The sequence below is a fragment of the Carya illinoinensis genome, chromosome 3 (genome assembly GCF_018687715.1).
Source record: "Carya illinoinensis cultivar Pawnee chromosome 3, C.illinoinensisPawnee_v1, whole genome shotgun sequence".
Lineage (NCBI taxonomy): Eukaryota > Viridiplantae > Streptophyta > Magnoliopsida > Fagales > Juglandaceae > Carya > Carya illinoinensis.
The window spans coordinates 1,325,386-1,338,377 of record NC_056754.1 but is presented as its reverse complement, the minus strand read 5'-3'; the positions used below and the strand labels follow the sequence as shown (position 1 = coordinate 1,338,377).

At 35.4% G+C, this 12,992-nt stretch overlaps 1 protein-coding gene across 2 annotated transcripts; it reads left to right on the top strand.

Annotated features, from left to right (window-relative positions):
• Positions 1–238: 238 nt before the first annotated feature.
• LOC122302323 (vacuolar protein sorting-associated protein 52 A-like) lies at positions 239–12,189 on the top strand. 2 transcript variants are annotated; one of them, XM_043113519.1, is made up of 20 exons: positions 239–412; positions 1,042–1,130; positions 1,319–1,376; positions 1,618–1,713; positions 2,722–2,823; positions 4,094–4,177; positions 4,744–4,824; positions 5,248–5,391; positions 6,304–6,395; positions 7,324–7,405; positions 7,629–7,811; positions 8,267–8,382; positions 8,476–8,534; positions 8,901–9,001; positions 9,211–9,261; positions 10,287–10,466; positions 10,561–10,695; positions 10,955–11,029; positions 11,670–11,727; positions 11,816–12,189. In XM_043113519.1, exons 1-20 carry the CDS (start codon positions 386–388, stop codon positions 12,118–12,120), a joined length of 2,118 nt encoding a protein of 705 aa, XP_042969453.1. In that variant the 5' UTR covers positions 239–385; the 3' UTR covers positions 12,121–12,189. The 2 variants fall into 2 exon arrangements, with proteins under 2 accessions (XP_042969453.1, XP_042969452.1); XM_043113518.1 differs by having other exon boundaries at positions 1,036–1,130.
• The last annotated feature ends 803 nt before the right edge of the window (positions 12,190–12,992 follow it).

Here is a 12,992-nt window from a genome sequence, read left to right as displayed (position 1 = left end):
GGCGGGGAGTAGATTTGAAGCAGCTTCGATTTCAATGCGGGGGGATTTCAATTCAAAATGGGAATTCCACATCTCAAATGATATCGAAACGCACCGTTTTGCATAATAAAAAAAAAAAAATTTTTTTTGCCACGTATTTTGCACACCGCTACAGTAGCTGATGCCAATCAAAACTCAGATGTCGATTTTAGCTTATACCAATTTCACAACTATATGCCCGACCCGACCCTTATAACGAGTCTTCCTTTGGTAATCGTAGTAATTGGAAAAAATTTGCCGATCTGTATCTGAAATGAAATTTCTTTCATCCACCCCGCATTCATTCTGAACTTCTGCTCTTCAAGCTCTCTCAGGTGTATTCAGTCCTTGAAGCGCTTCATCAATTATGGCCGCTGTCGCAACGAACAAAGTTGTGAGGGTTCAACTTTAAATTTCGCAGTGGTTTAGTGCGTATTTGTAGTTTATCGTATGCTCGTAAATCATAATTTTGCTTTCGATTGTAAGATCCGATAGCTCTGTATGCTTCTTCTCTAGCCAATATGATTGTTCTTCGTATATTAGCATTCAAAGAACACATCAGTTTTGCAAGCATTTGTTTCTAGACCCGAAAATCTCTTGAACCATTAAACACTAGCTTAATTGTCTGAATTGAAGAAACTTGAGCAGCTGAAAACGAATTAGTCATGTGATAATCTCGATCTTTCGCATCTTGGATGGAAACCGAAGTTATTTTCCACTGCCTTTTGCGTCATTCAACATAGCCACAACATTAGGATGAAGCGGATCTCCTGTGTCTCAGGTCTTTCCTTCCTTCAAAACACCCCAGGAGATTCCCATTCGAAGAGGACCGAATACACGAAATAGCATTCGAAGCGTAAAATAAATACCCCATGCACAGACTCTTAAGCGTTTAGATCAATCCTGATTGTGCGCTTTGTAGTAGACCATTCTCCATGATATTTCTAACCATTTACTGTGCAAGTAATATGTTCTCACTTAATTTCAGCTTTCTTTTTATCTTTCCCATGCTTGTAGGAACAGTCGTATGGCGAGACAAATGACGATCAGAAAAATATATTTGATTTGGGAGCATTTGTTGGGGACTTGACTATCGAGGAGGATGTGAGCAGGTACGATGTGTCCTTATATCATTGCACGGATTACTGCTACCTTTGCATTATTTGGAATCAGTGATCCAACTGATTAGTTTAGGAATAGATTATCTTCGTTCTTTTGTTATGTGATACGTTGTCAGTTTCATGAGCCTCCCGTACAAATACGGCATCTTGAAAAGATATTTGGTTGACATGTTGTACAGCGATGATATATCATTGGAAGGCCTACAGCAAGAACTAGAAGAATGTAAAAATGATGATGTATGTAATTTCACTATCATTTTCTTGGACTTTTGATGATTTTCCTTGCCATGGATTTATTAATGCTTCTTTAAGATGCAACCTTTGAAAAAAAATGTATTTATTCTTTTCTTCTTGCATCTTCTCCTCTTGTTTCAGTGTTTAAATTGAGTTTGTTGCTCAGTTGAAAAATGGATTTTGATGTTCTTTTCTATATGTTAGCGATTCCCTCCTCACCTCTTTGGCCTCTTTAATGCCGTAGGTGGTTGCAAACATACTGTCTAAAGGTGCAAAATTACGAGAGTATACAAAGGGAGTCGAGAACAATTTACGACAAGTTGAATTAGACTCGATTCAGGTATGTGGTGACTAAAACTAAACTTTCGGTGGTGATCCATATGTGTCAGTGTGTGCACATATTTATATAATTCATCATTACTTGATATTGTAACTCTCTCCTTCTAAGCTTTGCTTGAGTTATGGTAACCTGAAAACTGACTTAAACATGGTGTCCACAGCATAAGGTGGTTGATGCTTTGTTGTGGCAAAACCTGTAATTCTTCAAATATGGTGTCATTAGTTTTCTTGTTTATTTTAGGAAGTTTTCTTCAAAATAGTCCTTTTGTTCCACTTCTTTATTAGATAATATTGTCCAAAGACTTTAGTGGTGTAACTTTGCGTCCCTGTACCGATTTTCTTCTTAAGAGACATTTTTTGCTGGGGAGGTACTTTCTTATTGGATGAAAGATTAGTGTAATTTCCTAGTTAAAGTTTTGAGCCTCTGAGTTTCATGCCATTGCCATTGTTTTCTAGGATCAACTTTCTAAGTTTGGTTCAATTTTAAATCCAGGATTATCCCATTCCTCCTTCCCCTTTTAACAGCTGAGCTACATGGCTCCATTAATTTTATTTGAATCAATGTACATGAGACTAGAGTTGCAAAATAGCCCTACCTTGTATGTACGATCTACTTGGGCTTACTTATCTGATAAAGAAGAAGAGTTCAAGTAGCCTGAATATAAGGTGATAATGATTAGGTTGGGGAATTTAGGCCCTAAGGGTCATGGAGCATAGCTTTTATGGCATATGCATTTTGGAAGGATAGCTTTGATAATTTTTACTTTGGCCATTAAACTTACATATACAGAGCTCCCAAGCTTTAGTTGGAGACGCATTTGCAGTCTATCTAATATCATGTGTACGTGGAAGTGCATACAAGCATGCGTACACACATCAATGAAGAATAAGACATTATTTACTTGTTTGATTGTTTGTGTGGCAGAGATACTCTTCCTTTTGCGTAACATAAAAAAAATTGGAGGTTTTCTGTTGACTTTATTGGTATTCTATCTTTCGAACATTGCAGGATTACATACATGAAAGTGATAACTTGGTGTCTCTTCATGATCAAATTCGTGAATGTGACAGCATTTTGTCACAGATGGAAACTCTCCTCAGTGGATTTCAAGTATGTTGGCCCTTGCTTGGCAATAAATAATGTTTACTCACTTGCAGCTTCAGTGAGACTTTGTTTCATTTCTTTTAGAAGTAACCAAAGGTTTCATTAATAATGCAAAGTTTTATTTTTTCATATTTTTTGAAAGGATTAAATGGCTTCTCAAGCATAGTTGTTGGAAATAATCAAGTAATCCCTCACACATTGGCTGAGAACGTAGTCAATCATATCTTTAGTATAATTCTGCCACTTTGCAACAATTATAATTCATGACTTTCTTTTTAATAATCTTATGATTGGTAAGTATACACCCACCCAATGCGTCTTGAACACATGATATCACCATCAGGAGGGGTTAGTGTTGAGCTAAGAGTTCATTGGCCTTTCCTGCCCATTTCAACAAGGCTGAAACCTTGTGCAAAAACTTTCATATTTTGATTTGCAGTGCAATTATTTGTATTTTCAAAGGTAGATCAAGCATAAAGGAACTGTGTGGTTTGGGTCAAAGACTAGTTTTAAGTTATACCCAAAATGCATTTCAACTGTAAATAGGCGGAGGATGTAACAAGCAACAAATTATATTATTCGAGGGGTTCATCTTGATGGTTATTTAGATGTTGTAATCCACAGTCTGATCAATGAGGACAAGGCCTAACTTCCCTTTACAACCATACTATGTCTATGAAGTCCAAGTGCAGACCAGTGCATGATCTGGCTTTTTCTCTAGGTTAATTCCCGATGTTGTAATCCAGTCTGATCAGTGAGGACAAGGCCTGACTTCCCTCTACAACGATACTATGTCTGTGAAGTCCAAAGGCAGACCAGTGCATGATCTGGCTTTTTCTCTAGGTTAATTCCCTCATTAGTTTCTTGGTATTGTAAATATTTAAATAGCACCTCTTGGATCCCATACCCCTGGATCTTATATATAGGAAGTAACTAAAGATTACTACAAAAGATCAATGTAGAAAGTCTGGATGATTTTGTAAGTGGACCATCTATATGCTGTGAAAAAGAAAACACTGATCATAGGCACTAGCTTCATTGGTTGTTGCTTAAGAGGTGTTTAAAAAAGTGTGGTCATATTTTTCCTCCAAACTTTTGTGAACAATGATAGTGATTTTGGTTCAGCTTTGGGATATTTAACTAAGAAGTCATGAATACATGTTCATTTTAAATGAAATACAATCTCTCTATTACCTTGTTGTGGATTGATTCTTTGTGTTTGGATTTTTTTCTTTCACTTTTTAATGGAGTTGTTCATTGACATTTTATTTCCCAGGCTGAAATTGGTTCCATAAGTTCAGACATAAAAATCCTCCAAGAGAATTCTATGGATATGGGCCTGAAGCTTAAGAATCGCAAGGTATTCTTGTGAATTTTTGCTTCAATTTTCTGTTGGGTTTTCAGTTTTGAGAACCCCAGAAACATGGATTGTGGATTAAATTAGATTTTAATGATGCTTTCATCTTGTCACATGGCCGTGTAAACCATTTGATTCAAGTCTTCTTGTGTGGAAGGAGCTAGATGTAGTTAGTACCAAAAAAAAAAAAAACTTAAGAAATGTTGTATTCAATTAGAGTTTGTTTTGGGGTTTATTTGTGCTTTGTCAAGTATGGACCACAATTACAGAACTCAGGTAATGAAACAGGCAGAATACGAATTCTTCAATCGGTCCTTTGCAGTATGACCTAGTTGGACTGCATCCTCATTCTATGATTCTCTCTTTTTTTTGGGGGGGGAGGGGGGGGGGGGGGGGGGTGGAAGGACTCTTGGATAATAGAATTCATTCTGAACCATCATCAGTCAGTTTGTTTTTGTGCTCAATTAGTGTTTTCTATTCTTGGAATAAAAAGGAACTCAAGTGAAATTATTGTTTATAGTCATTCTGTTTTTCTCTTGCGCTTTACATTCAATATGTTCTTTAAACAGGTGGCAGAATCAAAATTGGCAAAATTTGTAGAAGACATTATAGTCCCACCGCGGATGGTTGACATAATTGTTGATGGAGAGGTATCACTGGTTTTTGTATGACAAAATTTTTCCCTGTTCATGTGATGATTGATATTGTTACATGTCTGTCTTAGCTATGCAACTTGGTTAATTATATATATATATATAAGAAAGAAAAGAAGCTTTGCAACTTGATCACACTCAACCAAAATTATTCTTGTTTAACTGTCCCCTTTTCCCAAATCAAAGAGTTTCATTGATTCTTCTATCATAAAAGATTATCTACCATTACCAGGACTCTGGTTGCTATTAATTTAAGGGAAGTGAATAATGTAAAAATATTGATACGGGTGATTTGAGAGGAGAATACATGTGTTTTTTTTCATTTTGGTTGTGCTTCGTCGTCAACATAGTGATGTGGAATTTTTTTTATCCCTTTCCTTTTGTTACTGTTTACATACTTGCAGTGGAATTTTTGTCCAGGTCAATGATGAATTCCTGAGAACTCTTGAGATTCTAAGTAAGAAGCTGAAGTTTGTAGAAGTGGATCCTATGGTCAAAGCTTCAAAAGCTCTAAAAGATGTTCAACCTGAGCTAGAAAAACTCCGTCAGAAAGCAGTTTCAAAGGTTTTTTTGACTAGAATTGCAAATGCACTGGCTGATGAACGTTATTTAATTTTTTTGTTTTATGTACATTTTCCACCTCTACAATGTTAATGAGACTACACCCTCTACAATGTCATGCATATCATATCCACAAATCTGTAGTTGCTTTATGGTTAATGCCCACGGAGAGATTTGTACACGGATGATTGATTGTCTAGACTGCTTGATATCAATTATTAAGAACAGTCCTTATTGCGTTAAAATATGAGAAGTAGAAATAATAGCCATCCTTGGTGACAAATATTTTGGGCTTAAAAGCTCGGTTGACATGAGGAGCTGACCCTAACATGTAGTTTTTTCGATCACATTGTGTCTGTTTCTAACATATCTTGTAAAGAACTACAATTTTGACACTTTTGTACCTTTGGAAAAGTTGGTTATTGGTACTTACGTTTGATACTTGAGCATAATAACGTTCAGACTTAGTATCTGTCTTAGTCAAATATTCATCTACATCGACTAGTCACTAGTATTTTTAGTTTGTTACCTAGAACGGAAATTGAAGTCTGAGGTAATTTTTCTAAGACCAAAGATTGCCATGAGGATAGGAATAACAACCTTCGTCAACAGTTTTTTCTCTTAATTGATTACAACTGCCAGTAGGCTATGCAAAATTTCATTCATTCAAGGACGAATTGACATATTAATTGCGAAGTAAGTTACAGATGTCTTTATGAATTTTGGTGGGTGGGGTCATGTAGTCCCAAAGTGTGGGTTGGAAGGGCCCTTGATGAGGTTCCACATCATAAAAATAAAAGAATGTTTTATGAGTCAAGTTTTAACAGTTGACATTTTCTACCATATGATCACTCATTTAATGAGGATTTGACATATGAACTGTAAACTCTTTCTACTGTTTTGATCTTTTTGCAGACGTTTGACTTTGTTGTTCAGAAGCTTTATGCTTTGAGAAAACCAAAAACAAATATCCAGATCCTTCAACAGAGCGTACTTTTAAAATACAAGTGAGTAGTGTCTAATAACTTCTTAGTTATGGCACATGTTATTTTGGCAATGTTTTATCATATAGATATTTTCCATTCATCAAATCCCTTTTTTTTCTTTTCTTTCCCCATGGGTTTACATTACAATGGCTAGCTAACCTGTTAGTTATGCAATTGAATCTTTATTGCGTATGGATCTCTAAAGGACGTGGCGATGGGCTGTGTTTGATCTTTCTGTGAAATCTTCTTAGCATGCTTTTGAGTTTTATCATCGGTCAATATTTATATTGTCCATCATATCTGTATCCAATTACAACTTCTTTATTGCTGAAAGTTCCTTATTTTTTTTAATATTGTGCTGAGAAGCTTATTGTGATACATTCTTTTTCGTTCACCATTAACTATTAAGCTAGGAATTCTTCTTGCACACGTGTACTTTTCTTTTTTTGAACCTATTTTGGGAAAACTACAACCATATATTGGTTGTTTCTTTTGATTTGTCGATTAGAAAAACTTGACTTTACATAATAAGAGCTAGTTATATGTGTGTATCCTTTCCTTTGATCATGGGGTTGGGAGCTGATCAAACACCATCATATTTTTGAGCCCATCATGAGCTGTGCTAAGAATGTTCTTGATGGTTAAAGCTTTTCTGTGCATCCCCAGCATTCATTCAGGTAATTGTATGTGATGCTAGCTAAAGCATTAGCATCAATGGCATTCAGATAAGTAAGAGAGCTACTTATCCAAGTCAGATGGTATTATAAATTTAGTGTACAGGAATTATTTTATGCAAATTGTTTTAGTGTCTTTCTTAATAAAAATTTTACATTGCCATTATGCCTGAAGTCATTCCCTTTTTCTTTGTCCACCAGAAGGGTATTGTTTATCATATTTCTGTGGGTCAATCATGGGCACATCATAAAAGGATTAAAACATGAACACGCAGGTACATCATTTCCTTCCTCAAAGAACATGGCAGTGAAGTATATACTGAGGTCCGTGGAGCATACATTGACACGATGAACAAGGTAAATACTTGAACCAATTATCTATTTTTTCAATTAGCCGGGACGCGGACGAAATTTTCACCCATGCAATTATACTTTTATGAGGACTTGGCAGTGTTCATTTGATCTTTATAGAGTTAGCTTTAATTTCATTCGCTTCTCTTCTTCCTCATTATTTTGTCTTATAGATGCCTTCACCTTGATATTTTTGAAGAGTATTGAAGTGCAGCTGCATGTTCTGCAGGTCTTAAGTGCACATTTCCGTGCATATATTCTGGCTCTGGAGAAACTACAGTTGGATATAGCAACATATAGTGATTTGATTGGTGTGGAGACTAGAAGCACTGGTCTATTTTTAAGAGGAAGGGAACCCCTGAAGAATCGCTCTGCTGTTTATGCTTTGGGGGAGAGGATAAAAATTTTGAAGGTTTTCTTAAATACGTTTTAACAAATAATTTCTCTGCCAGCTGTGAAATATGGTTTTTGTGGAAATAATGCATGTAGCTTCTCTTGGCAACCAATCACTTAAATTTCAATTTCAACTCTTTGGGCATTGGCCTGTTTCTATTATATTCTATGAAATGCTTATCCTGTATATTAACATTAAGGAGTTGCTTCCTATATATTATTTCACCTATACGTCAATATTCCCATGAGCTTAATTTTGCATTCTAATTCTCAAGGGAGTCATCCTTACGCACATCCTGTTTATTTAAGTTTCATCCCTTTTCTAATAAATTGAATTATGTATTAAAAAAATGCTTATTAGTATTGCATTTACCAGTCAAAGCATGCTCCATATTTTTTATAAATGAATCTAAGACAGTTGTGGTAGACACCGTGACCTAATTGCTTGCTAATGCCATGGTCTGAAATTATCAGGAAATTGATGAACCTGCTTTAATTCCACATATAGCCGAAGCCAGTTCCAGCAAGTATCCTTATGAGGTTCTCTTCAGGAGTTTTCACAAGCTGCTTATGGATACTGCTACTTCTGAGTACTGTGGAGTTTACTCATTATGCTTTTTCTAAATGATAATGAATTATAATCCTTTGGTGATAAGCATTTTACATTTTATTGTCTTCTACAGATATCATTTCTGTGATGATTTCTTTGGTGAGGAATCCATATTTTATGAAATTTTTGCAGGTAACTTTGATACATATTCCTGCATTACTTGCATTAAATGTTTCTAGACAAAACTGATGTCAATTGAGTTTCGGCGGTTCTTATCAAGTTTTATTCAACTTATAAAAAAAATGGCAGTCTATGGGATGACTTGTATTAGAATTTGATCATTACGTTTACAACTCAGATTGTATTATACATTCTCCTCTGAATAAAGCATCATTCTCATGTACTAGGGCATTTGTCTGCCTCTATATATGTTGAAGCTTCATACAAATACAAGATGATTCACGAGCAGTATAAACTTAGAATTGTGTATTTTGTTTTTTGTGCCCAAACACAATTGGATAGATTAGTGATTCTTTGCTTGCTCTTTGAGATTATCAGGTCCATTTGCTGTCATTGATGAGCACTTCAATTCAATACTTCCAAATTGTTACGATGCAATTGGCTTAATGCTCATGATTCGGATAATACATCAGCATCAGGTAGCGTTCCAAGCTTTGATCATTCCTATTTTTACTTCTTAATGTTCTCTGTTGTTTCATGTTGTATTTTGATTATATCATATGGGGTTAGACATAGCAGTTCTGATTTTTAGTGAACTTTCCAAAACAATCATTGTTTCATTACTCAAAACTGTATTGAATAGTGATTCTGGTTGTGGTTAATTTGTAACTGATGTTTTACTTTTCAGCTCACAATGTCGCGGCGACGGATTCCATGCTTGGATTTATATTTAGACAAGGTCTGTTATTTTTTAATATAGTTGCTATGTTTATGTTTTGAGCTACGATGATTCAGATTTCTGTCTAAAGATACATTGGCACAGTTTGTAACTAGGAAGAGAGACTACCTGTAATGCTAGAAAAGGAGTGGTATAACCTTTTTTGATAGGTAGAAATGGAATGGTATAACTAGGAAAATGATTAAGGACTGCAACATATAAAAAGTTTTTTTTTTTTTTTTTCGTCCAGTTAATTTCTCCATTGTTGGGTCATTAATTTTTTTAAACCTTAGACAAAGTATATATGCATATGTTCTTCTTTGAATGAATACAGGAGAACTTACCATATATGAAAAATCAGGAAGAAAATATGGTTGAATTGACATTTTCTTTCCCAAAACCTCTAGCTTAAGACCAGCTGACCCTTTGTCCATATCCTCTGTTGTACTGCTTCAGCGATTTGGATCTAATGGCTTATTTCAGATTTTCTCAGCCGCCAAAATTTGGTTGCAAAAACGTGGAGCCCTCATGTAATTGACAGAAGATGGCTCAATATTGTTGTCCTTTCAAAATACTTCTAATCCCTTTTTAATTGGCCACACCTTATAAAAACTCCTGAAATTTGAAAGCGATGGAACTCAATTGCTGAATGACTAGAATTTGTTTCCAAGTCAACATATTGGCTTTCATTTTGCAATTTTTATTTGATAGGTGGCTTTTATTTTCAAATTTCTCCCTCAATCCTGCTTATGTTTTTGCCAACTTATGAAGAAAAAATTATCTCTTGATCCTATTTCTTTGTCCTTTACACGGATTCCAAAGTTTGTGTATTCTCTTCTCCAATGTCTAGAATATTTATTTTGTAAATCTAAGATCCTTTAAGTCTTCACATTGGAAAACTATAATTGGACATCAAAAAAGGATAGGAGGTCCAGTAAAATGGTACAGGGGCAGAAAACTGTTGAAACTCTTCTGCTGTTGTGTCTTGGATCTTTAACCTTACCACAAATTATAATGGTGACTCATTCTTAACTCAATTTGAGCAGGTCAATATTTCCCTATGGCCCCGTTTCAAGATGGTATTTGATATGCATCTCAACAGCCTGCGCAATGCTAATGTGAAGACGTTATGGGAAGATGATGTTCATCCTCACTATGTCATGAGGCGTTATGCTGAATTCACAGCTTCACTAATCCGCCTCAATGTTGAATATGGAGATGGGCAGGTGAGACAGACAGAACTGAAGTAATGAAACATGTATATGTTTGGTTTCATGGTGAGATCAATTTCTCAAAATACATAATTCCTCAACATTGCAGCCTGACTTGAATTTGGAACGACTGAGAATGGCTGTTGATGACTTGCTTATCAAGCTTGCAAAAGTATTCCCAAAAACCAAATTACAAATTGTGTTTCTGATTAACAACTACGACATGACAATTTCTGTTTTGAAGGTAAGGATTAGTTTCTTATTCGCTTCTGGAATATGAAATCAATTTTATTAATGTAAAGGTAGAAGTTGGGGTAGTCAGGGCAATAAATTTTCAGACCAGCTCCTTTTTATCCAAAAAAAACTTTTTGGACAAGTTTGCTTCATTATAATGCCTTTTGGATGGACAGCATATTCGCTTATATTTGTTGCTAATGAAATTTGCAGTGTCCTCTGGCCTTAAGCTGCTGTGAATTTTAACATGTTTGTCGGTTGGATTTCAGGAAGCTAGTCCAGATGGTGGTAAAATTCAAATGCACTTTGAGGAGTTGCTGAAGAGCAACACAGCATTATTTGTGGTAACTGTCAACCAACAGCTTTGAGACATAGCTTAGATGCAAAAGGAAAAATTTTCATTACCAATCTTGAAACTGAAGAATTGTGCCTAGGGTTGCTAGTGATTTTTTGTTTTGTTTTGTATTTTATGCTTATTATAAAGACATCTAGGGAAGCCATAGGGTTAAGTAATTGCTGTTAGAAACTGAATATATATGTTCTTTTTATTAAAAAAAAGAAAGAACAGTTGATGATGACTGTCCATGAGTTGTTATTCTATGACTGAAGGGAGTGTACGCATCTCCTTGAAATCTTGGTCCTGATTCCTGTCTCAACAGAACGTTGCTATCTTCAAACTTACCCCTCTTTCAAAAGATTGTATTTCTTGATATTACTGAAACACAATTGATATTACTGACGGGTGTGCAAGAAATGCTTCCTTTAATCCCCTCAGGAAGCTCCTTGGGAACTAGCTGATATATATGTAAGGGAAGAACTTTGTTTTCGCAAAATGTGCTGACATAAAGTTTGAAAACAACCAAATGCCTCTTCTGAAGCTTATATCGTTCTCCCTATCGATGTTCTGTTTTGTTTAGGCCCCTTTTTCCAGACTTTTGGGTTTTTGTTTGCATTTTGTTTTAGTTCATCTGTTTCTTCTTGCAGGAAGAGCTGCTACTAGAGCATTTCAGTGATATAATAAAGTTTGTAAAGACCCGAGCCTGTACGTATTAAATCGATGCAATGTTTCAATATTTTGTCATATGTTTGTTTGTTTTAAGGAAATGGGCTAATTTGCAAGCTGTTATCAGCGGAGGACCCGACTTCTAGTTCCGAGAAGCCCATAGCCGTTGGAGAAGTTGAGCCACTGGTGAAGGACTTTGCAAGTAGATGGAAAGGTGCAATAGAGCTGATGCATAAAGACGTCATAACTTCTTTCAGTAGCTTACTGTGTGGTATGGAGATTTTGAGGGCGGCATTGACACAGCTGCTGCTATATTATACCAGGCTCTCGGACTGCATAAAGAGGATTGTTGGTGGATCTGCACTAAACAAGGATCTGGTTTCCATATCTTCAATCATGTATGAAATTAAGAAATACTCGAGGACCTTCTAAATCTTTCACGAGCTTGTGTTTTGATAAACGGGTTTAATTCAAAATATAATCTTTGAACTTGTGGGCTAATTATATATATTGTTATTCTCTATCTGCATCAAATATATACATGAGTGAAAGCCTTTAAAAATTAGAAATTTTCAGTCCCCGTCTATGGACGTTTTTGTGGGTGAGCAAATTGGTCTGTGTGTGTGTGTGTGTGTGACACGCACAAACGTTCACATCAAACAAAATGTGTTTTCCTGCTTGGAGAATGATATCCAATGTGTGGAGCTGTTTAATGAATGTATCTTTAACAATTACTTTCGCATGTATGCCTATCGTTTATTTTGAAAGATATTTTCGACATATTTTTTATATTGAGTGCGGGCAATATTCGTATTGATCGCTGGAAAATAATTTACAACTTAAAATGGTCGCTATTGGCCGGTAATTGCCCTTGTCATTTCACGACAACGACAAAATCAGCATGGAGTTATCATGTCAATTTATTTTTCATGTGCATGTGATAAAGAATTACGTCGCATTTATTAATTTTGTCCATGCAGGGACCGCTATAGATATATTTCGCTAAAAACTCTTTTGCACAGCGCCTCTGCTAAATGTGGGGTAAAAGCTGGCAAAAACTCATGCGATGAATTGGGTACTGCAGGCATCAATAGCACTTTAAAACAAGTGGAAGAAGCTGTGGGGTTTAAATGAGTAATACTACATATAATCGTAAAGTATGTAAGTGTCGTGTAGTCATTTTAAAAAAATTAAGATTTATTATTAAAAAATTAATTTTATTTTATGTAAATTCTATATTTATTTATTTTTTTTAAAATGATTGTGTGGTATTTGTACATTCACGATTATAAGTATCATTTATC